Below are 24657 nucleotides of genomic sequence, written 5' to 3'. Positions count from 1 at the left end.
AGTTCACATACACAGAGAAATCATTTTAGGGCTTGAATCTGGAAGTTTGCCTCCAGGGTCATCTGAACCTGGATCCAGGTTCAGATCCAGGGCCATCTGAACCTGGATCATGTGTGTGTGAAAGACCCAGGACCCATGAACAATGTCATCAGCTGTGTGTAATTGTCTGTGTGCTCTGTGTGTGGCTGTGAATCTGTGTGTGTGATTTGCCTGTTGATTGTCTTTGGCATGGCTGTGGGTCCACGGGCGATGATGTTCAGGAGTCTAGAGTGTCTGGAAATCGGCACAAGCCTACCCCTGTGTTAGTCTGTGCTCTCTGTGAGCGGCTCTGAGCCTGTGGGTATTGATAGCTGTAAGACTATTGTCACTCTGTGTGGCCACATGTGTGACTGTCCCATGAGCCTGTGCTCTTAACGTGCAGTGGTGAGTCTGTGTGTGTTCATGTCTGTCAGTCTTTATTCTCTTGTGTGGCTGTGTCTTGTGCACCTCTGTGAGTGATGGCGAGTTGGCGCCTGTATCTGAGCCCCTTGATGGGGCTGTGATGGGTCCTGTTGTGTAGCTGCGATTCCTGAGTGTGCAGGAGTCTCTCTCCTGCTGTGGAGAAGTAAACGCCCCATCCCTTGTCCTCCTCCAACTGTGGGTGGGGTGAGGGCATCTAGGCCAGCTTTGAAGCCCCAGCCAGCTCCTGGCCTTTCCGGGAATTCTGTGTTCCCTGTCGGGGTGGGCAGGCGGGCAAGGGCCCAGACAGAGGCCTCTTGTCCACCTGGGCTTCAAGCAGCCCAGTTGAGGTGGTCCCAGACCCCAAGTCCACCCTGCCTGACATCCTGTAGCGGACACGTGCCTTGCCTGGGACAGGCATGCCTGTCATATGCCTGGAGGGGAGTGAACAGACGGATTCCCATAGAAGACAGACGGACAGACAGATAGTGGGACTTCTCAGGGCTTGGACAAGCCCCACCCCACGCTTGGGTGGGGTCCAGGACTACAGTGCCCGCCCAGTTTGCGGACAGTGTGAGTTCACAGTCCACATTCCCCACCCAGCCACAAACGCCCTCCCTGCCTCCCTCTGGGGGCCCCCAAGATCTAGGGTCCTCTCGTGACTAGGCTGTCTGCCTGAGGTCTGCCTGGAATAGCCTGGCTACTACCCCTGCACCTGTTCCCCTTCTGTCCCCAGGCCTCTCTGCCTGAATCTGCCTCTCTCTGCCTCTTTTCTTCTGTCCCTCCAGGAGTCTCTCTGCCTCAACCACTCCCTCTGCCCCTTCATCTCTCTGAGCTGGTGTGTCTGGTCCTACCCTCTGTTTGGGGAGCTGTCTGGCTCTGTCCCCCACCTCTTTGCCAGCCTGTGTCTCCTGTCTATGAATCGGGGTTAAATGGGAGTCCCTGTGTCTATGACTGAGCCCAATTGCCTGTTGCCTTTTCTGCAGGTGTTTTCACGAGCCTATCCCTACCCACCTGTCTGTTTCTGAGTCTGCCTGTGCGTCCCTTTCTCCCTGTCTCTGCCTGTCTACCAAGCTCCCCTAGCATCCCCTCCTCCCGCCCATCTGTCTTTCTGTCCCTTCTGTGGTCTGTCTGTTCCTGTGCTGTTTCTCATGCCTGCTTTCTTTGTAACTTCGGTTCTCCTACTCTCTCTCTGTCTCCTCTCTGCACCTTTTTCTGCCATCCATCCCATCCTGCTGTCCGTCTGCTCTGAGTCCATCCCCTCTGTCTGCCTGTCACTCTCTCTAGCTGTGGGTCTACACCGTCAATCTTTCAGGCCATTTCCCCCACCATCAACACACAGACAAACCTCTGTCTCCCTCCAAGTGGGTCCAGATAGGGGGCGCCCCTTCTCCACCTCTTCCCCCGCCCAGGGCCAGAAGGAGGGAAACGAAATTAAAATTAACATTTCTTCTCAGGAAAAAAAAAAAAAAAAAGTACCTTGCCAGAGCAGGAGCCTAGGCAGCCGAGAGGGCGCCCGAACCTGAGTCTGAGTTGCGGCCACTTCAGGAGCTGAGAGGAGCAGGTAGGTGAGGAGGAGCGTGGGCTGCGGGGATGGTGTTCCTGGGGGCCTGAGATATGAGTAGGGGTCCTGGGAGGGGGCTCGGGGTTCCTTGGAGACATTTTAGCACTAATGGGGAATGGAATGGCGTGTGTGTGGGGAGGTCCTTTTGGTACCCTGATCCCAGGAAGTGAATTCAGGTGTGGGTGGGAGGCTCCGGAGGGTGCTGGTCGTGGGGATGGGATTCCTTGAGACCCTCCCTGTCCCAGGAACGGGATTCAGGACTTGGGAAAAGGATTTCCTGAGCCAGTTTGAGCTCTAATGGAGACCTTGAATGGGGGTTTCTGAGATACCTCCTTCCCAAGGAGTAAGCGAGGGAGAGGGCTGGGGTTTCTTCAGAGACGCCCTACCCACAAGACAGGGGCTCCAGGCTCGGGTGGGGATTGCAGAGACACCCCCACCCCAGGAAACTCGTTAGGCCACGGGAGGGGGTCTTTGATGAAGGTCTCAGAAATAGCTCTTCCTCCGGAGGGGAAATGAGGGCTCGGGCCAGGTTCCTGAGACACCCCACACTCCACACCCAGGAAGTTTCTCAAGTCTGGAAGTGTCTCCAAATTGACTTCTGCCAGAAGATGAGTGTTTAAGACTTGCTAGGGGTCCTGGAAAAGACCTCTAGGCCCTAGAATCGGGGTTAAATGGGAGTCCCTGTGTCATTTCTGTCCCTGGGAAGGGGCTCGGTTCGGGGACTTGTCTTTGGCTTCTAGTGAGGATATTCAGAGTCGTGGCAGAGAGCACTTTGCAGCGTCTGAGGCAGGGGTCTCCGAGTCTGTCCCCAACCCTCAGCTCACTCAACAGGTTGCATTAGCTCTGGGCTCGGGCTTGGGGACCCAGGCGGGAAGGAGGGGGGTGAGGGCATTAGGAGGGGTGGGGCAGCCAGGCCGACACGTGTCCCTGCAAGGAGTGAGCTGCCTGGCCACGCGGTGAGGGTGGAGGGAAGGGGGGGGCACGGGGGACCGGGGAATGAAAGACACAGACGGCAAGAGAGACAGCGTGAGTCTGGGGTCTGGGAGGAGAGGCTATCCCTTCTCCACGTGGTCGGCTCATCTGCGCTGGGGTCCGGCTCTCTCTCTAGCTTTCTGTCTCTCCCCACTATTTCTCTCTCACTGGCTCTCTCTGTGTCTTTCTGAGTAACTAACTGTTGGCTTCTCTCCTTCTCTGATTTTTTTCTTCTCTCTCTCTCATCTCTTTCTCTGTCAACCTGCCTCCATTTCTATCCCTGTCTGTTCCTGCTCCCCTGCCTCATCTCTTTCTCCGTGTTTCCGTCGGTCTCTATGGGTCTCCCCTCCCCCCTTCTTCAGCTCCCCTCACTTTGAAGCACGCTCGTTCTATCTCTGAGCCCCCCACCCCATTTCTTTGCCCACAGGATGGAACTGCAGGATCCAAAGATGAATGGAGCCCTCCCTTCGGATGCTGTGGGGTGAGTCAGGGGTCCAAGGAGGTGGGCTCGGGAATCAGGGGTCAGGGTTACCCTCATATCGGCCCCTATTTCCCTGCCCTATCCAGCTACAGGCAAGAACGTGAGGGCTTCCTGCCCAGTCGTGGTCCTGCTCCTGGGAGCAAGCCAGTCCAGTTCATGGATGTGAGTGGACCCACAGGATCTGTCCTGGTGGCACCTTCCCCAGCTAATCTCCTCCCACACTGCTCCCTCTTCCCCACTCCTCCTCCTCCCTGCTGTTCCCCTGCCCAGCTATCTCCCCAGCGCAGCTACACACTATTTGGTCGCTCCCCTCTCCAGATACTCCTCTTCCCCAGATATGCCCTTTCCAGCTCTCTCCCTGGCCTTGCTTCTCCCCACCCGCTCTTCGGCCCACTGACTGCCCTCCCTGTCTGCTCCCCTCCCGGCCTGCCTTTCTCCTCCAGCTGTTCTTCCTCCTCCAGCACTCCTCATCCTCAGCCTATCCCCACCCGCAGCGTCTCCCCTCCCCAGCTGTTTTACCTCTGGTTGCTGCTTCACCCTCCCCGGGTCCTCTCCACTTCCAGCTGCTCTCTCCAAAGTTTGTCCTAGTTTCCCCCTTCCCAGCTGTCCCCATTTGCAGCCTCTTCCGTCTTCAACTCTTCTTCCCTGCTAGCCTCTTCCCTCCTCCTATGGTCTCTCCTTGGCTTCTCTCCACCCCGCTTGCTTCTTCTCCAGTCCTTCCCTTGCCCTGGCATTAGTCTCCTTACCTGGTGCCCCATCCCAATGTGTGCCCGGGCTTTGCTCCTTGCGTGCAGTTCGAGGGGAAGACATCGTTTGGAATGTCAGTGTTCAACCTCAGCAACGCCATCATGGGCAGCGGCATCCTGGGGCTGGCCTATGCCATGGCCCACACGGGGTTATCTTCTTCCTGTGAGTCCATAGGTGGCCTGCGGGGCCAGGGGTGTTGCGGGGCAGGTGGGAGGCCTGGGCCAGGTCTGAGCTGTGCCACCTGCCACAGGGCCCTGCTACTGTGCATTGCGCTTCTGTCGTCCTACTCCATCCACCTCCTGCTGACCTGTGCTGGTATTGCAGGTGAGACCCAGAGCCTGGATCCCAGTCCCCACTCCACCCCTTTGGACCCCAGACTCTGGAGCCACATCCAGAGCTCAACACAGACCTTGGACCCCAGACCCCAGACCCAACTCCCTGAATGCAGACCCCAGATCCGGGACCCAGCATCCCAGAACCCACCCCCAGACCACTACACTCTACCTCTAACCCCCACCCCTCAGTCTGCGGTTCCCCAGCTCCTACTATGGTCTCAGTTCATAGTCTGGCTCCAAGACCCCTACTCTTACCTCCAGCCCTCATCCTTTTCCCTGGCCTCGGATCCCACCTCCCAGACTCTGCCCCCAAACTCAACCCCAACTGCTTAACCCCCACCTTCATCCTCCATCAGTCAAAGCCGGTTCCCCCAAGCCCCAACTCCCCAGCTCCCGGGCCCTCTGGCCTGCACCTCTGGCCTGGCCTCCTGGACCTTCAACCCTGTTCCTGCATCCCCCCGCTAGGCATCCGAGCCTATGAGCAGCTGGGACAGAGGGCATTCGGGCCTGCGGGGAAGGTAGTGGTGGCCGCAGTCATCTGTCTGCACAATGTTGGGGGTGAGGACTCTGGGAGGTGGGGGTCAGCTTGGGGGGAGAGGGCGGAGTGAGGTGGGCTTCCCCAGGCTGGGCTGGGGAAGACGGGGTGGGGGCATGAAGAGAATCCTTCTGCTTACACCTCCCCCACCTGCACCAGCCATGTCCAGTTACCTGTTCATCATCAAATCTGAGCTCCCCCTGGTTATCGGCACCTTCCTGTACATGGACCCCGAGGGGTGAGTGAGCAACACCCCTTGGCTGGCCAGCAGCCCCTTGACTCTGCCTGTGAGGCCCGGTCAGTATCTTCAGCGCTGTGTGTGCAGCTGACTTCCAGATGTTCTAGTTTGAGACTGCTGGGCAGGCCACTTGGGTCAGACTGATTCCTCTGTGTGCCTGTTGCTCTGACCACAGGAGTCCAGTCGACCATGTGCTGATTTTGTGACTTATTCTGGCTGCTTCTGGCTGGAGGCTGACTCTTTACGTCCGGTTTACTCTGCTGCTGACCATGTGTGTGTGCATGTATATAGCCAATGGACTCAGACTCTGCCTGTGGGTTTGACTCTGCGTCTGCTGTCCTGGCTGATTCTCTTGGGCTAGCTCTGTGATTGACTACAGCTGTGTCCCGTATACTGGGATTCCAACCATGTGTGTCTTACCCTTGGTCACTCTGACTTCCCCTGCCCAGCTGATTGTTTGAGCTTGATTCTAGGTTCATCTGGCTGAATCTGTCTAACTGTAAGTGTGTGATCGCTGACTCCAGCAGTGTGTCTGTGTGCACGTAGTATGCTGTGGTACCAACTATGTGTGACTCACTCTGACTGTACGTGTCCAGCCAACTCCGTCTCTGTGTTTGATTTAGTGGCTGTTCTGGCAAATTCTCTCTGGTGTGTGTGTGTGTGTGTGTGTGTGTGTGTGTGTGATCCCTGAATGTGGCTATGTGTCCTCTGTATTATGGTTGCAGCCATATATGCTGGACTGTTCTGTTGATGAATCTGTCTGACTGTGTGTGAGTCCGGATCCGCTGTGCTGGCTCGGTATGTGTGGCGGGCACGTGCACGATGGGACTCCAGCACGGCTAGTGTGTATGCACAGTGTGTTGCAGTGCTTGTGCTTCAGCTGCATGTGTGTAGCTGCCTCTGTGTGTTTCATGAACAGCTCTGTGTGTCCAGTGGCTAACTCTGCCTCTGGTCCCATGGGCTAACTCTGCCTCCAGTCCCATGGGCTTTGCATGGTGTGTAGATGTGTCTCTGGTTTTGTCCGTCTGACTCTGGTCTGTGTGACAGTTTTTTTTTTTTTTTTTTTTTTTTTTTTGACGGAGTCTCACTCTTTCGCCCAGGCCTGGAGTGCAGTGACATGATCTCAGCAAACTGTAACCTCTGCCTCCCAGGTTCAAGCGATTCTCCTTCCTCAGCCTCCTGAGTAGGGGGGATTACAGGCATGCACCACCATGCTCGGCTAATTTTTTAATTTTATTTTTTTGAGACAGGGTCTTACTCTGTTGCCCAGGCTGGAGTGCAGTGGCGCCATCTCGGCTCACTGCAACCTCCACCTCCCAGGTTCAAGCCATCCTTTTGCCTCAGCCCCCATGCTCGGCTAATTTTTGTATTTTTAGTAGATACAGGGTTTCGCCATGTTGGCCAGGCTGGTCTTGAACTCCTGACCTCAGGTGATCTGCTCGCCTTGGCCTCCCAAAGTGCTGGGATTATAGGCGTGAGCCACCACACCCAGCCAGTCTGACAATTTTAACTGAGTGCTTGATCTTTATTCTCTGTGGGTATCCTTTTAGATTTTTGGTTTGATTCTGAGAACACTAGATAGCTGACAGTGTGACCAGAGATGTCTCATTATTATAGTTAGCTCCCATTGGTTTATTTCTGTGTAACTGTGTATGAGATAGAAAGAGACCATGTGAATGTCTAGAACATAGGCATTCAATCAAGTTGTTTTGAATGCATGAGCAGTTGTTCAGCTGATTCTGTCTTAACTGACTGTCTTGCCTGGTCACCTTCCTCCAATGTCTGTACAGATCCCACCTTTTCTCAGAGCTTGGTTCCAACAGTGTGGCCAGCTGGATGATTTCGTTTCTATTTCAGTCTTTCTTTGGCTGTGCAGCCAAATCAGTCCACAGGCATACTTTCAGGCATCCAACAAACCCTGAGCTGTTCAAACAAGCATGCATGTGTGTTTCTGACTTTTTGATGGACTCTGCATCGTGGCTTGTCTACTGGATCATCAGACTGTTGCTCTACCTGTCAGACATACCACGATCATGACTCACTCTCTTTGTGTCTGGCACCTTGTGTTGGACTGATTTTCTCTTTTCTTTTTCTTTCTTTCTTTCTTTCTTTCTTCTTTCTTTCTTTTCTTTCTTTCTTTCTTTCTTTCTTTCTTTCTTTCTTTCTTTTCTTTTCTTTATTTCCTTTCTCTCTTTCTTTCTCTCTCTCTCTCTTTCTTTCTTTCTCTTTCTTTCCTCCATTCCTTCTTTCTTTTCTTTCTTACTTCCTTTTTTTTTTTTTTGAGTGTCTTGATCTGTCACCCAGGCTGGAGTGCAATGGCACTATCTTGGCTCACTGCAACCTCTGCCTCCTGGGTTCAAGTGATTCTCCTGCCTCAGCCTCTCGAGTAGCTGGGATTACAGGCACGCGCCACCATACCTGACTATTTATTTATTTATTGTTTGAGACGGAGTCTCCCTCTGTCGCCCAGGCTGGAGTGCAGTGGCGTGATTTCAGCTCACTGCAAGCTCCGCCTCCCAGGTTCATGCCATTCTCCTGCCTCAGCCTCCCGAGTAGCTGGGACTACAGGCGCTCCCTACCACACCTGGCTAATTTGTTTTGTATTTTTAGTAGAGACAAGGTTTCACCATGTTGGCCAGGCTGGTCTCAAACTCCTGACCTTAGGTGATCCACCTGCCTCAGCCTCCTAAAGTGGTGGGATTACAGGCGTGAGTCACCGCACCTGGCCTGGACTGATTTTTATATTGAGTCTGACCGATTTGGGGTGTTTGACCATCTGGTTGTGCATCCACTTGCGATGTCTGATGGCAAGTTTTGTCCAGCTGTGTATGTGTTAGCTGTGTCCCACCGATAGTATCTGACAATCTCATAATCAGCTTGACTGTTTTTGTCAACCCTATTGTGCCATTTGTCACTGTAACCACCTAAATGACTTCTCAAGCTGAGGTTGTCAGCTTAACTCTCCTGACTTAGGGCAGAAAGCTGCCTGTCCAGCTGTCTTCTGTGAGTGTCTGCCTGACGGTTTCCTTTGGCTGGCAGCTAGGCACTGTGTCTTCCTGTCTCTCTAGGGACTGGTTCTTGAAGGGAAACCTCCTCATCATCATTGTCAGTGTGTTAATCATCCTGCCCCTGGCCCTCATGAAACACTTGGGTAAGAGGCTCCCTGGGTTGGCCATTGGGTAGTGGGGTTAGACAGAAGAAGCCAGACTGAGAAAACCCCCATTCATTTTCAAGGGCTGCAGAACACTAGGAGAGAGCTTATTTGATGTGGGCTTGAACAGATTAGTAGGAGTTTGCTATGGAGGGGAGGTTTTTCTGGGTGGAAGTAGAAGCTTATGCAAAGGTAACTGGGGTGGGTAGACCTTGAAGGCCAGACTAGGTGTTTGGAGTTCACTGTACGGGGGTCCATTCAATTTTTTTTTTTTTTTTTTGAGACTGAGTCTCGCTCTGTCACCCAGACTGGAGTGGTGCAATGGCGTGGTTTTGGCTCACTGCAACCTCTGCCTCCTGGGTTCAAGCGATTCTCCTGCCTCAGCCTCCCAAGTAGCTGGGATTACAGGTGCATGCGCCACCACACCCAGCTAATTTTTGTATTTTTAGTAGAGATGGGGCTTCGCCATGCTGGCCAGGCTGGCCTCGAACTCCTGACCTCAGGTGATCCGCCCGCTTAGGCCTCCCAAAGTACTGGGATTATAGGTGTGAGCCACCAGCCTGGCTGATTTCTGAGACTCTGTGTTTTGCCCCTCTTAGGCTACCTGGGGTACACCAGTGGTCTCTCTCTGACCTGCATGCTGTTTTTCCTTGTTTCGGTGAGTCACAGAGAAGCGGGGAGAGAGTTTGGGACATTGGGACACAGCCTCCCCCATGACCTGGCTTCCCCGCTGCCCCCATCCTCAGGTCATCTACAAGAAGTTCCAGCTTGGCTGTGCTATAGGCCGCAATGAAACAGCAATGGAGAGTGAAGCTCCCGTGGGACTCCCCAGCCAAGGGTTCAACAGCAGCTGTGAGGCCCAGATGTTCACAGTTGACTCACAGGTGTGTGTGCAGGCATGTAGGAGATTGCATCACACTCAGGCCCTCTGGTTCTGTCATACGGTGCATCCTGCTCAGAGTGGAGCCGGATATTGGACATTGGGAGCTTCTGTGTGTCTGATATGGAGGGCGATTACGGGGCGGGAGGGGGATGGGAAGAAGGGGATGGACCCCTGTGGGCTCTAATCCCATGTACTCGGGCATTCCCCTAGATGTCCTACACAGTGCCCATTATGGCTTTTGCTTTTGTCTGCCACCCTGAGGTGCTACCCATCTATACGGAGCTCTGCCGGTGAGTGGGCAGGCAAGTGGGCCTGAATGATGGGCCAGCAAGTGGGGTAACCAGAATGTCTGACACTCCCTACAGCAGTCCTGGGACTGTCACTTGGTGGAAGCTAGGTTGTGTCATGGGAGGGGTTTGGGGTGGCCAGGAGGTCTTGGGGCACTCAGGGTAGTGATTGTTTGCTGATCGGGGCTTAAGTATTCTCCTATTTTAATATCTAGCACAAATGTGGATGGACAGAGTTGGGAAGCAGAGATCAGATGATCAGATGGAGGGGGTGATATGCATGGCTGGTGATATGGGGATAGGGAGGTACAGACAGAGGTGGAGGCAGGGATGATATGATGGGAGATGTGTGGATGATCAGACAGAGGGACAGCATGGATGGTCAGATGGAAGAGGCAGTGGCAGTCAAATGCAGGGGAGAGGGAGACGGTCATATGGGGGGGAATATGGATGGTCAGAGAGGGGATTTTGGCTAGTCACAGGGGAGGCGGAGACGGGTGTCCCCATGTGTGCCAGCTGAATGTCAGTCTGGGAGAAGGGGACTCTGGAGGGTGGAGGCTGGCTTTGAGGGACCTGGGGCAAGTCCCAGGGTCTGAGCATGACAGTTCCACGACCTCTACACCTCAGGCCCTCCAAGCGCAGGATGCAGGCCGTGGCCAACGTGTCTATTGGGGCCATGTTCTGCATGTATGGGCTCACAGCAACCTTTGGATACCTCACCTTCTACAGTGAGTGGGGCTGGGGCTAGGGCTGGGGGGAGGGGGAAGGCCTGGGGCGGGAGCCTCTGAGCTCTTTCCTTCTGTGACCACGGACCTGTCAGTTTCCAAACAGAAGGTGTGCCTCACTTGTGTGGATTTTGTCACTGTGCATGTATGTATGGGTTTCTGGGGCATTGATCCTGGTGCTGTCTCCACATCCTGCATCCCGTACCCCCTGTCTCATGGCCCAGGCAGCGTGAAGGCGGAGATGCTGCACATGTACAGCCAGAAGGACCCGCTCATCCTCTGCGTGCGCCTGGCCGTGCTGCTCGCGGTGACCCTCACTGTGCCAGTCGTGCTGTTCCCTGTGCGTGGGGCCTATGGCTCAGAGGGACATGGATGGATGGGTAGAGGGCATAGGCATGGATGTGTGAGTCGAGGCTGGAGACAGGAGTGGATGCATGGATGAAGGAGGCAAGGATGGACAGACAGGAAAGGGCAGCGTTTTCAGATGGACAGAGATGGCAAAAATCGATAAACAGAAGTAGGGAGGACATAGATAGTAGGGGAGAGAGGGTCAGGGGACGGAGTAGTCAGTTGGAAGGAGGAGGCACCGATGGATGGCTAGAAAGAAGAGGGAGGCAGGAAGGGTCAGTTGGAGGGTAGAATTAAGAAACAGGGATGGACAGAAAAAGGGTGGAGGCTGAAGTGATGGAATGTAGGAGGGTCAAGGCTCCCAGATGGGGAGGCAGAACTAATTAGACAGAGGAGGGAGGTAGAGGTCGGATGGAGAGAGGCAGGGAGCTCACACAGGGTGGAAGGATCGGTGGATGGTCAGACAGAAGGAGAAGGCGAAGATGGTCAGCTAGAGGAGGAGGCAAGATTTCAGACAGTGGGTGCAGGTGCCGATGGGTGTTCAGACAGAAGGAAGAGACGTGGATTGTCAGAGGATGGAGGCAGGAAGCCTGTTCAGAACATGGAGACACAGATGTTGGGTTAGGCAGGGTGGAGCCATAGATAGTCAGAGGGAGGGGAAGTCAGGGATCTCAGCCAGAGGGTGGAGCTAAAGACAGATGATCATGTGGAAGGGGGGCAGCACTTGGGTCCTGACTTCTGTCCCACCCTACTCTGGCCACAGATCCGCCGGGCCCTGCAGCAGCTGCTTTTCCCAGGCAAGGCCTTCAGCTGGCCACGACATGTGGCCATAGCTCTGATCCTGCTTGTTTTGGTCAATGTCCTTGTCATTTGTGTGCCAACCATCCGGGATATCTTTGGAGTTATCGGTCAGTAAACCTCACCCCAGTCCCATACCCCATCTAATATGGGCCTTGTCCCCAAGTCAGGTTGACTCCTGTCCCTCCTTCTTGTTCTCCAGGGTCCACCTCAGCCCCTAGCCTCATCTTCATCCTCCCCAGCATCTTCTACCTCCGCATCGTACCTTCTGAGGTGGAGCCTTTCTTATCCTGGCCCAAGATCCAGGTAAGCATTCCAGGGCAGAGTAGGGAGAGAGGGAGCACTCCAAGGAGGGAGTGCTCACTCCAGGATGGCTGGAGGTGAAAGGGACATGCATAGGAGGGAGCTGGGAGAGCATCTGAAAGAATGGTCTGGAAGAATGGAGGTGATTGTCTTAGGAAGAGGCAGAGGAGACAGAGCACCAGCAGGGTCCAGGAAGACAGGGAGCACTCAAACAGAGGCTGGCATAGAGGGAGCATTCTCCAGACAGATGGAGGAGCACTATTGGGAAGAGAGCTGGAAGCACTTTGAAGAAGGAGGATGGAGGAACGTGTTCTCTCATGGGTCCTGGGAAGGTGAAAGGACTCGCAGAAAGGGGTTGGCTGTAAGGAAGGAGAGGGCACGCAGAGGAGGGTCAGGAATGGATGGAGCACTCTCTGAAGGAGGTGGAAGACTTGAGGAACATTCTCAGAAGGCAACTGGGTGAGGAGTCCCAACCAGCCCCATCTTGTCTCTCTGGCCCGCAGGCCCTGTGCTTTGGAGTCCTGGGAGTCCTCTTCATGGCTGTCAGTCTAGGCTTTATGTTTGCCAACTGGGCCACAGGCCAGAGCCGCATGTCTGGACACTGATCAGGCCCTGCTGGCCCAGGTCCCTGTGCGCATGCACATGGAGGGGTCGGGGCCACTCCCTAGGGTCCCTCCTGCCCGGCATGTGGAGGTGGCTGGTTCCCATGAACGTGGTTGTCAGAGGCGGGGGACAGCAGAGGTTGCAGACTGGCCCACTTCCCTCCTCCCCAGGGATGCCAAGCTTGGATCATGGCCCTAATCCCAACCCCAACCCCATGGGAGGAGGAAGAGGAGGAAGAGGAGGAGGAGGAGGCCAGGTCCTGGTGGAGCCTTTACCCAGCCCAGTCCTCTCTGCCTCCTCCTGGCTGAAGCTGTTTGTCAGGATTACCCTCGGGCTAAAGAGGAAAAATAAAGATGTTGAGCTACCACTCTGGACTCAGCCTTCTGATCTTTCTCCGAGTCTTGCTGGGGGAGCCTGCCGGAGTCCAGGCTGGAGCAAACTGGAGCCCTGCGAGTGGGACTGTGCCTGATCATGCGTTCACTCACTTCACTCTTTCAGTAACTTGCTACTCAACTTAATATTTCACTCACTTGGCCAGGAGCAGTGACTCACGCCTGTAATCCCAGCACTTTGGGAAGTTGAGGCCGGCGGATCACTTGAAATCACGAGTTTGAGACCAGCCTGGCCACCATGGCAAAACCCCATCTCTACTAAAAAATACTAAAATTAACTGGGTGTGGTGGTGCACGCTATAGTCCCAGCTACTCGGGAGGCTGAGGCGGGAGAATCGCTTGAACCCGGGAGGCAGAGGTTGCAGTGAGCCGAGATCATGCCACTGTACTCCAGCCTGGGTGACAGAGTGAGACTCCATCTCACACACAGAAAAAGACTTCACTCATTCACTCAGTAAACATCTCCTGAAAGCTTACTGGGTGCCAGGCACTATTCTAGGTGCTAGGGATATAGCAGTGAACCAAGCAGACAATAGTGCCCTGGAGTTGATGTTCTGACACACGAGTGGGCAAATCCATCCTGCTGCCTATTTTGGTATGGCCCTTTAACTAAGACTGGCTTTCATATTTCTAAATGATTGAAAAAAGGTGGACCCAGCACGGTGGCTCATGCCTGTAATCACCAGCACTTTGGGAGGCTGAGGCAGGAGGATCATTTGAGACCAGCCTGGGCAACACGGCAAGACCCCATCTCTACAAAAAATATTAAAAGAAATAGCCGGGTGTGGTAGTGCAAGCCTATAGTCCCAGCTACTTGAGAGACTGAAGTGGGAGGATCGCATGAGCCCAGGAGATTGAGGCTGCAGTGAGCCATGATCACGCCACTGCACTCTAGCCTGAGTGACAGAGTGAGACCCTGTCTCAAAAAGAAAAGGGGCTGCGTGTGGTGGCTCATGCTTGTAATCCTAGCACTTTGGGAGGCCGACGCGGGCAGATCACCTGAGGTCAGGAGTTTTAGACCAGCCTGGCCAACATGGTGAAACCCCGTTTCTACTAAAAATACAAAAATCAGCCAGGCATGGTGGCATGCGCCTGTAATCCCAGCTACTCAGGAGGCTGAGGCAAGAGAATCGCTTGAACTCGGGAGTCAGAGGTTGCAGTGAGCCGAGATCTCACCACTGCACTCCAGCCTCTGTCTCAAAAAAAAGAAAAGAAAATGAAAAATATTATTAAAAGAAATAATATTCTGTGACACTTGGAAATTATGTGAAATTCAAATTTCAGTGTCTAAATCATTTACATATCAATTTCAGTGTCTGTAAATTATTTACATATCATTCACAGTGTCTTCTTCATTTACATATTGTTTGTGGCTTTCTCATGCAGAGCTGAGGATTTGCAACAGAGACCATATGGCCTGCAAAGCCTGAGCTATTAACTCTCTGGCCCTTTTCAGAAAATGTTAGCTGACCTCTGACCTAACAAAGAGAATAAAAGAGAAATCATTCCTCATAAAGATGAATGCAATGAAGAAAATGAGCGATGTGAGAGTGGTGTGGGGAGGTGTGGGTGAGGAGGTGTTCAGCGAGACCTCGCCAAGGAGGGAACAATGAGTTTGGTCCTAGGTTGGCTGAAAGGAGCAAGCCTCATGGTTATTTTGGCAAAGGTGTTCCAGACAGAGGGAGCAACAAGTGCAAGGGCCCCGAGGTAGGAGCGAGCATGGCTGGTCCAAGCAAGAGCAAGGAGAAGCTAGCATGAGTATGTTAGTGCCATTTTCACCACAGCCTTGTCAACAGCCTGAGCAATGAAACAGATTTTTGTCAGCCTCATAGAAAAAATGGTATTGCCATTACAATTCACATGCGTGTGTGTGTGTGTGTGTGTGTATTTCTAATTCTTTAATTTTTAATTTTTAACTTTTTTTGAGACAGGGTCTTGCTCTGTCACCCAGGCTGGAGTGCAGTGGTGCCATCACGGCTCACTGAAGCTTTAGCCTCCCAGGCTCAAGCTATCCTCCTGCCTCAGCCTTCTGAGTAGCTGGGACTACAGGCATGCACCACAGTGCCTGGATGACTTTTTAAAATTTTCAGTAGAAATGAGATCTCTCTATGTTGCCTAGGCTGGTCTCAAACTCTTGGGCTCAAGTGATCCTCCCACCTTGGCCTCCCAAAGTGCTTGGATTACAGGCATGAGCCATATTTATGAAATAAGGTTTGTTTTGTTTTTTTTTTTTTGGCAGGGTTTCAGTCACCTAGCCTGGAGTACAGTAGCGAGATCACAGCTCACTGCAACCTCAACTTCCCAGGTTCAAGTGATTCTCTTACCTCAGCCTCCCAAGTAGCTGGGACCACAGGCATATGCCACCACACCCGGCTTATTTTATTTTATTTTTATTTTATTTTTTAGATGAAGTCTTGCTCTTGTCTCCCAGGCTAGAGTGCAATGGCGTGATCTCGGATCAGTGCAACCTCTGCCCCCCAGGTTCAAGTGATTCTCTTGCCTCAGCCTCCCAAGTAGCTGGGACTACAGGTGTGTGCCACCACACCTGGCTAATTTTTTTATTTTTAGTAGAAACGGGGTTTCACCATGTTAGCCAGGATGGTCTCGATCTCCCGACCTCGTGATCCGCCTGCCTCAGCCTCCCAAAGTGCTAGGATTACAGGTGTGAGCCACCACGCCCTGCCTTTTTTGTATTTTTTTTGTAGAGACAGGGTCTCACCATGTTGCCCAAGCTGGTCTTGAATTCCTGGGCTCAAGTGATCCACCCAGCTCGGCCTCCCAAATTGCTGAGATTATAGGCATGAAGCACTGCCCCCAGCCTGAAGGAAGCTTTTAGATGTTGAGACACATTTGTTTTCTTCCCAGATAATTTTTATGCATTTTTAAGCTACTACACATATATATTATTTCCCTGCTTCTATTTACAAATAGGGCAGTTGACTGTAGTTGCTTAATACTATATGCTCCTTGTTTCACTGTTCTTTATCCCTTACTGCCACTAAACTTAAGCTCAACATGCCATTCTTTTTGATAATAACAGTAACCTGAAATTCCAGCACCTGGCCTTAAAATTGCAAGTCTTGGCTGGGCACGATTACTCATGCTTGTAATCCCAGCACTTTGGGAGGCCAAGGCAAGAGGATGACTTGAGGCCAGGAATTTGAGACCAACCTGGGCAACATAATGAGATCCTGTCCCTAAGTTTTTTTTAATTAGCTGGGCATGGTGGTGTGCACCTGCAATCTTAGCTACTCAGGGAGGCTGAGGTGGGAGAATTGCTTGAACTAAGGAGTTCAACGCTGCAGTGAGCTGGATTGGACCATTGCACTCCAGCCTGGGCAACAGAGTGAGACCTTGTCTCAAAAAAAACAAAAAAAACAAAAAACAAAAAACGAAAAACAACAACAAAAAGCCCCCCAGAAGCCTCATACCCATTAAGAGTAACTCCCCACTCCACCCAGCCTTTGGGAACCATGAATCTACTTTCTGTCTCTATGGATTTGCCTATTCTTGGCATTCATATAAGTGGAATCATACACTGTGGCCTTTTGTGTCTGGCTTCTTTCACTTAGCATATTTTCAAGGTTTATGCATGCCACAGCATGTATCAGTACTTCATTAAATCTTCCGATCCATGAAAAATGGGCTATCTTTCCATTTATTTAGGTCTTTAATTTCCTTCAGCAATGTTTTGTAGTTTTCAGTGCAGAAGTCTTACACTTCCTTGGGATGCAAGTCCTACTTAGGGGATTTTAGTAGTCTTTTAGTGCTGCTGTGATAGAATACCTCAGACTGGGTAATTTGTATAGAACAGACATCTATTTTCTCACAGTTCTGGAGGCTGGAAAGTCCAAGATCAAGGCACCAGCATCTGGTCAGGGCTTTTTGCTGCATTCTCATATGGCAGAAGGCAGAAAGACATGAGAGAAGCAACTCCCTCCGTCTCATTTATAAGGACACCTAATCTCATTATGGGGGAGAACCGTTCATGGCCTAGTCACTTCTTAAAGACCCTATCTCTTAATACTGTCATATTGACAACACCTGAATTTTGGAGGGGACACATTCAAACCATACTAGGGATTAAAAATAACATCTTAATTTTTAGCAATCTAGTTCAGATTGATACCAACTTAATTTCAATACTGTATAAGACATTGCTCTTATATAGCTTTGTCCACTCCCTTTACTGCCACTAAACTTAAGCTCAACAAACCATTCTTTTTGATAATAACGGTAACCGAAATTCCAGCATGGAATTAAGACTGGCCTTAAAACCGCAAGTCTTGGCTGGGCATGATGACTCATGCCTATAATCCTGGCACTTTGGGAGGCTAAGGAGGATGACTTGAGGCCAGGAATTTGAGACCAACCTGGGCAACATAGTGAGATCCTGTCCCTACACAATATTTATTATTTATTTATTTATTTATTTATTTATTTATCTATTTATTTAGAGACAGAATCTTGCTTTGTTGCTCAGGCTGGGGTGCAATGGTGCGATTTTGGCTCACTGCAACTTCTGCCTCCTGGGTTCAAGCGATTTTCCTCTTTCAGCCTCCTGAGTAGCTGGGACTACAGGCATGCACCACCGTGCCCAGCTAATTTTTGTATTTTTAGTAGAGACAGGGTTTCACCATGTTAGCCAGGCTGGTTTCAAACTCCTGACCTCAGGTGATCCGCCTGCCTCGGCCTCCCAAAGTGCTGAGATTACAGGTGTGAGCCACCGTGCCCAGCCTCCAACTTTTTTTTTTTTTAATTAGTTGGGCATGGTGGTTTGCAACTGCAGTCCCAGCTACTCAGGGAGGCTGAGGTGGGAGAATTGCTTGAACCTAGGAGTTCAGGGCTGCAGTGAGCTGTGATTGCACTGCTGCACTCCAGCCTGGGCAACAGAGTGAGACCTTGTCTCAAAAAGAAAAAAAAGCAAGTCTTCATATTTAACAGAAAGCACCGCAAAAAGAGATGAGGGCGATGTCCCTACTCCTAGCATCAGCAGAAGATGAATTTTTCATTTTGATTATTACGTTTTAAACTCCAGAAATTTCTATTTGGTTCATTTTTTATATTTCTATGTCTATATTGATACTCTCTATTTGGTGAGATATTGTTTCTATACTTTAGTTCTTTAGACATAGTTTCTTTGAGGTTTTTGGACATATTTTAAATAGCTCATTTAAAGTCTTTTTATTAGAAAACCCAGCATCTGGCTGGGCATGGTGGCTCACACCTGTAATCCCAGCACTTTGGGAGGACAAGGCTGGTGGATCACTTGAGGTCAGGAGTTCAAGACCAGCCTGGCCAATATGGTGAAGCCCTGTCTCTACTAAAAATACAAAAATTAGCCAGGTGTGGTGGTGGGTGCCTGTAGTCCCAACTACTTGGGAGGCTGAGGCAGGAGAATTGCTTGAGTCCGGGAGGCAGAGGTTGCAGTGAGCCGAGATCGCACCACTGTACCCCAGCCCGGGCGACAGAGTGAAACTCTGTCTCAAAATAAATAAATAAATAAAATAAAATACATTGAGAAAAAAGGAAAACCCACCATCTGGGCTTTCTCAGGGATGGTTTCTATAGGTGGTCTTTTTTCTTTATTCTGTGGATGGGTCATATTTTCTTTCTTTGCATGTGTCATAATTTTTTATTGAAAACTGGACATTTTGAATAATGTAATGTGGCAACTCTGGAAACCAGATTCTGTCCCCTCCCTAAGGTTTCTTGTTGCTGTTTTGTTTGTTTGTTTGTTTTCAATGTTTGTTTAGGCTGAGCTTAGTGGCTCATGCCTGTAATCCCAGCACTTTGGGAGGCCAAGGCAGGAGGATCACTTGAGCCTAGGAGTTTGAGACCAGCTCAGGCAACATAGTGAGACCCCGTCTCTTAAAAAAAAAAAAATTGGCTGGGCACGGTGGCTCACGCCTGTAATCCCAGCACTTTGGGAGGCCGAGGCGGGTGGATCACAAGGTCAGGAGATCGAGACCATTCTGGCTAACACGGTGAAACCCCGTCTCTACTAAAAATACAAAAAAATTAGCCAGGCGTGGTGGCGGGCCCCTGTAGTCCCAGGTACTCGGGAGGCTGAGACAGGAGAATGGTGTGAACCTGGGAGGCAGAGCTTGCAGTGAGCCGAGATCGCGCCACTGCACTCCAGCCTGGGCGACAGAGTGAGATGCCATCTCAAAATAAATAAATAAATAAATAAACAAATAAAATTAGCTTGGTGTGGTGGCGCATGCCTATAGTCCCAGCTACTCAGAGGCTGATGCTGGAGGATTGCTTGAGCCTGGGAGATCAAGGCTGTAGTGAGTTGTGTTAGTGCCACTGTACTCCAGCTTGAGAGACAGATCAAGAGCCTGTCTCAAAACACAAGTTTGTTTAGTTTTTTTCCTGAACAAATTCTGTAGTCTCCATTACTTGTCCTCTGTGGCCACTGAAGTCTCTTGGTTAGCTTAGTGGCCACTAATGATTGAACAGAAATTTCTTTAAATGCCTGGAACCAGTACGTCTCCCAGTCTTTGCCAAAGGTATTTGTGTATGTGTTGGGACATACCTTCTGCACTCAGCCTGGCAGTTTACAACATTGCCTTATCTTTCTCTTCCTGCTTGCTCAGAGCCTCGAGGTCTGCAGAGGTGAGCGATTAAAGCCTACTTGGTTCTTCTGTGGGCGTTCGCCTAGCTGCAGCCCAGGGCCTATGTGTGTGACCTTCTAGATTCCCAGGCATGTGTTAGAGTTATTCAAGCCCCAATAGATATCCCATTTCCAGCCTTTCCTTCTTCTTCTTTTTTTTTTTTTTTTGAGATAGAGTCTCGCTCTGTCACCAGGCTGGAGTGCAGTGATGCTGTCTCGGCTCACTGCAACCTCTGCCTCCTGGATTCAAGCAATTCTCCTGCCTCAGCCTCCTGAGTGGCTAGGATACAGGTGCACACCACCACACCTAGCTAATTTTTGCATTTTAGTAGAGATGGGGTGTCTAGTAGAGACCATGTTGGCCAGGATGGTCTCGATCTCTTGACCTCGTGATCCACCTGCTTCAGCCTCCCAAAGTGCTGGGATTACAGGCATGAGCCACCGCGCCTGGCCTCCAGCCTTTCCTTTTAAGCTTGCCGGTTGATGTATTGTTTGCCCCAACTGCTATTCACTACCCCAGGTTGTAGTGTCAGTTTGAGTGAGGTCAAATGAAGACAAGGCTTTCAAGTGGGTTCTTCCAGGGAACCACCAGACAAGTCAAAACAAACAACTGTAATTCTTTGTGAATAAGGTCCATTCTTTTCTCTCTGGTACTGGTACCTGTACTGGGAATGCAGATCATTATCTTCAGGGCTACCACCAAGCTGGGAGCAGGAGATGGGACGAGGGTAAGTTAAAATACCACAAAGCTTACTGTTCTTATGGAGATTCAGCTGGTTTTTTCTCCTTCCTTCCTTCCTTCCTTCCTTCCTTCCTTCCTTCCTTCCTTCCTTCCTTCCTTCCTTCCTTCCTTCCTTCCTTCCTTTCCTTCCTTTTTCTTCCTTTCTTTTTCTTTTTTCTTTTTTTTTTTTGACAGTCTTGCTCTGTTGCCCAGGCTGGAGTGCAGTGGTGTCATCTCAGCTCACTGCAACCTCCACTTCCCGAGTTCAAGCAATTCTCGTGTCTCAGCCTCCTGAGTAGCTGAGATTACAGGCACGCGCCACCATGCCTGGCTAATTTTTGTATTTTTAGTAGAGATGGGGTTTCACCATGTTGGCCAGGCTGGTCTCGAACTCCTGACCTCAGGTGATCTGCCTGCCTCGGCCTCCCGAAGTGCTGGATTACAGGCATGAGCCACTCAGCTGGTTTTTCTTGATTAAACATTCCTCTGCTTGTTATAAGCTTTCGGTTAGTTTTCAAAGTTCTGAAAAAGTTGATCCTGACAGTTTTTGCCAGTTTTTTCACTGATTTTTATAGAGGCATAGATTTTTGGAGTTCTCTATTCCACCATTTACTTTGTGTTAGCAACATTAAACATTTTAAACATCATTACTTGACATTAAAAGTTTAAATTCGATTGATAACTTTAGTTTCCATTTTCAAATGTCCTTTGATTACTTTAACTCTCATCTCTTCTTTCAATGTTTGTGTTATTGTGGCCTAGAACTTTATTTTTGTTACTTTTTCTTTTTCCACATGTTCTAATGTGGCCTAGTATTTTTAGTACCACTTCAAATTTATGATCTCCAAATGCTCCCAATCAGTATTTTTGCAAATGACATCATCTTAATGAACACTGGATTATAATTAAACTACATTAAAACAGCATGTGTTTTAGTAAATAATTCCTTAAATAATAAAGTAATAGGTCTGGGTGAGCTCACATAAGGAGCATTGGTGCTTTTTACCAAAGCTGGAAAATTCTCAGCCATTATTCCTTTGAACATTGTTCTCCATAAATCTTTCTATTCTCCCTTTCTAGAATTTGTGTTCAATATATGTGAGCTCTTTTCATTCTATCCTCCATATCTTTATATTTTCCATTTCTTTTTTGTTTTTTTTTTTTGACACGGAGTTTCACTCTTGTCCAGGTGGAGTGCAATGACACAATCTGGGTCACTGCAACCTCTGCCTTCCGGGTTCAAGCAATTCTCATGCCTCAGCCTCCTGAGTAGCTGGATTACAGGCATGCATCACCAGGCCTGGCTAAGTTTTGTATTTTTAGTAGAGATGGGGTTCACCATGCTGGTCAGGCTGGTCTCAAACACCTGACCTCAGGTGATCCACCCGCCTCGGCCTCCCAAAGTGCTAGGATTACAGGCTTGAGCCACCATGCCCGGCCTATTTTTCTGTTTCTTTATCTCTAATTGTGTGTTTTCCTCAGAGCTATATTTTAGTTCACTAATTATTTCTTTGTTTGTGTCTAATCTGCAGTTTAATATGTTTATGAATTATTTAAATCACCATTTTCACTTCTAGAAGTTGTTTTGGTTATTGTGCAGTACTCAGATAAGCCTGTTGTTTCTCATCCTGATCTTTCATTAAGAAATGTATTTTTAGCTTGGGCAACATAGTAAGACCCCATCTCTAAAAAAAAAAATGGCTGGATATGTGGCATGTGCCTGTAGTCCTAGCTACTTGGGAGCTGAGGCAGGAGGATTGCTTGAGCCAGGAGTTTGAAGCTGCAGTGAGCTATAATTGCCCCACTGCACTCCAGCCTGGATGACAGGGCGAGACCCTGTCTCAAAAAAAATTGTTTGTTTTTCCCTTTTTACTTGGAATAGTATAGATTTATGGGGAAATTGCAAAAATAGTACAGAGATGTCCCATATACCCTTTACTCAGTTTCCTCTATATTATAGTAGTGTAAAAATACTATAGTACAATATCAAAATCAGGAAATGACATTGGTACAATAGTGTGTTAAGTCCTATGCCTTTTTATCCCATTTGTAGACTCCTGTAACCAACACCGTAATCAAGATACAGGACATGGCTGCGCTTTGTAGATGGCATGTGTCCAGGTGGTCCTCAGGCACTGTCAGGAGATTTTGGACTCTCTGAAGATCATCCTTGGATCTTGGGTTAAAAATCTGTATCTAGTATGAACCATGGGAAGAAAAAAATAGTCGATCTGTGTGGTTTTTCTACTTGAAGGACACAATGTTTCTAAACTAGCACCTTTGCAGAGGTTTGCTGTACTTAGTTGTGGAACTCATTCTTCAGTGGCTTCTGCTACATCTTTTGCAACAAAAAAACAATCCAGACCCGGCCTGGTGGCTTACACCTGTAATCCCAGCAATCTGGGAGGCCAAGGTGGGCAGATCACCTGAGGTCGGAGTTTGAGACCAGCCTGGCCAACATGGAGAAACCCCATCTCTACTAAAAATACAAAAATTAGCCCGGCACGGTGGCACATGCCTGTAATCCCAGCTACTTGGGAGGCTGAGGCAAGAGAATTGCTTGAAACCGGGAGGCAGAGGTTGCAGTGAGCCGAGATTGCACCATTTGCACTCCAGCCTGGGCAACAAGAGCAAAACTCCATCTCAAAACAAAAAGCAAGCAAACAAGCAAAAAAAACCAAAGAAAACAGTCCAAGGCCCTCCAACCTCTGATTACATTTTGGAAAGGGAATCTAAGTGTGGTGCGCACAATTACCATCCTTTACCTGTAGCCCTGGAGAGAGGAAAATGTATTACTTATGGGATGTAAAAGGCAGAAAATATTTTGACTTTCTGAGTTCTTACAGTGCTGTCAACCAAGGGCATTGTCACCCCAAGATTGTTGAATGCGCTAAAGAGTCAAGGGAACAAATTGACCTTAACTTCTAGAGCTTTCTATAATAACGTACTTGGTGAATATGAGGAGTATATTACTAAACTTTTCAACTACCACAAAATTTTCCTATGAATACAGGAATGGAAGCTGGAGAGACTGCCTGTAAACTAGCTCATAGGTGGGGCTATACCGTGAAGGGCATTCAGAAGTACAAAGCAAAGGTTATTTTCGCAGCTGGAAACTTTTGGGGTTAGGACGTTGTCTGCTATCTCCAGTTCCACAGACCTGACGAGTTACGATGGTTTTGGACCGTTATGCCGGGCTTCGACTCATTCCCTGCAATGATCTGCCTGCACTGGAGCGTGCTTTTCAGAATCCAAATGTAGCTGCATTCATGGTAGAACCAATTCAGGGTGAAGCAGGTGTTGTTCCAGATCCAGGTTACCTAATGGGAGTGCGAGAGCTCCGCACCAGGCACCAGGATCTGTATATTGCTGACGAAATACAGTCAGGATTGGCCAGAACTGGTAGATGGCTGGCTGTTGATCATGCAAACGTCAGACCTGATATAGTCCTCCTTGGGAAAGGCCCTTTCTGGGGAGCTGATACTCTGTGTCTGAAGTGCTGTGGGACGATGGCATAATGCTGAGCATTAAGCCAGGGGAACATGAGTCCACATACGGTGGCAATCCACTAGGCTGCCGAGTGGCCATCGCAGCCCTTGAGGTTTTAGAAGAAGAAAACCTTGCTGAAAATACAGAAAAAATGGGTATTCTCTTGAGAAATGAACCCATGAAGCTACCTTCTGATGTTGTAACTGCCGTAAGAGGAAAATAATTACTTATTCGTTTATTTATTTATTTGAGCAGAGGTTCACTCTGGTTGCCCAGGATGGAGTGTAATGGGCGCAATCTCGGCTCACTGCAACCTCCACCTCACAGGTTCAATGATTCTCCTGCCTCAGCCTCCTGAGTAGCTGGAATTACAGGCACGCACCACTATGCCCAGCTAAATTTTGTATTTTTAGTAGAGATGGAGTTTGCCATGTTGATCAAGCTGATCTTGAACTCCTGACCTCAGGTGATCCAGCTGCCTCGGCCTGCCAAAGTGTTGGGAGGCGTGAGCCACTGTGCCCGGCGAGGAAAGGAATTATTAAACATTATGTTATTAACGAAACCAAAGGATTGTGATGCTTGGAAGGTGTGTCTACGACTTCGAGATTATGGACTTCTGGGCCAAGCCAACCCATGGCGACATCATCAGGTTTCACCTCTGCTGGTGGTCAAGGAGGATGAGATTTGAGAGTCCCAGTGAAATCATTAACAAGGCCATCTTATCGTTCTGAGGGTAGCAGCCTTGTTTTCAGTGGTCCCTGGGAGCCGGCTGGAGGACAGGTGGTCCTGTAAAAGCTCTGCTCTAAATGTAGGCACATTCCACTCCATGTGTCTTCAAAACTGTTTCTTGGAATATATGTTTTTTTCAGTTGATACATAATAGAAGAACGTTTATGAACCTGCCGTTTGCTTTGTAATATAAGTAAGAGAATGTAGTGGCATCTATATTCAGTGAAAGTGTTTTGATGTGCACATGTACTTTATAAGGTGAAACACATCTATGTATACAGATAGCTTTTAAATCACAT

General features: G+C 49.7%; 1 protein-coding gene and 1 pseudogene across 1 annotated transcript; both read left to right on the top strand.

The window, feature by feature from the left end:
* The first annotated feature begins 3008 nt into the window (after positions 1-3008).
* On the top strand, positions 3009-12775 carry LOC115833737 (sodium-coupled neutral amino acid transporter 5-like). Its single transcript, XM_030808578.1, is given in 17 exon segments — positions 3009-3028; positions 3402-3455; positions 3542-3617; positions 4250-4349; positions 4352-4364; positions 4453-4526; positions 5003-5095; positions 5232-5310; positions 8379-8461; positions 9061-9119; positions 9208-9345; positions 9555-9634; positions 10259-10359; positions 10581-10696; positions 11468-11612; positions 11705-11808; positions 12309-12775. Coding segments are annotated over 16 exon segments (1416 nt in total). The 5' UTR covers positions 3009-3028; position 3402; the 3' UTR covers positions 12411-12775.
* A 1779-nt stretch (positions 12776-14554) lies between these two features.
* Positions 14555-24360, top strand: LOC115833738 (annotated as a pseudogene).
* Positions 24361-24657: the final 297 nt, after the last annotated feature.

Source organism: Nomascus leucogenys, unplaced genomic scaffold (genome assembly GCF_006542625.1).
Source record: "Nomascus leucogenys isolate Asia unplaced genomic scaffold, Asia_NLE_v1 001653F_28951_qpd_obj, whole genome shotgun sequence".
Taxonomy (NCBI): Eukaryota; Metazoa; Chordata; class Mammalia; order Primates; family Hylobatidae; genus Nomascus; species Nomascus leucogenys.
The sequence above is the reverse complement of the archived record's forward strand: the minus strand, read 5'-3'. Positions and strand labels throughout refer to the sequence as shown.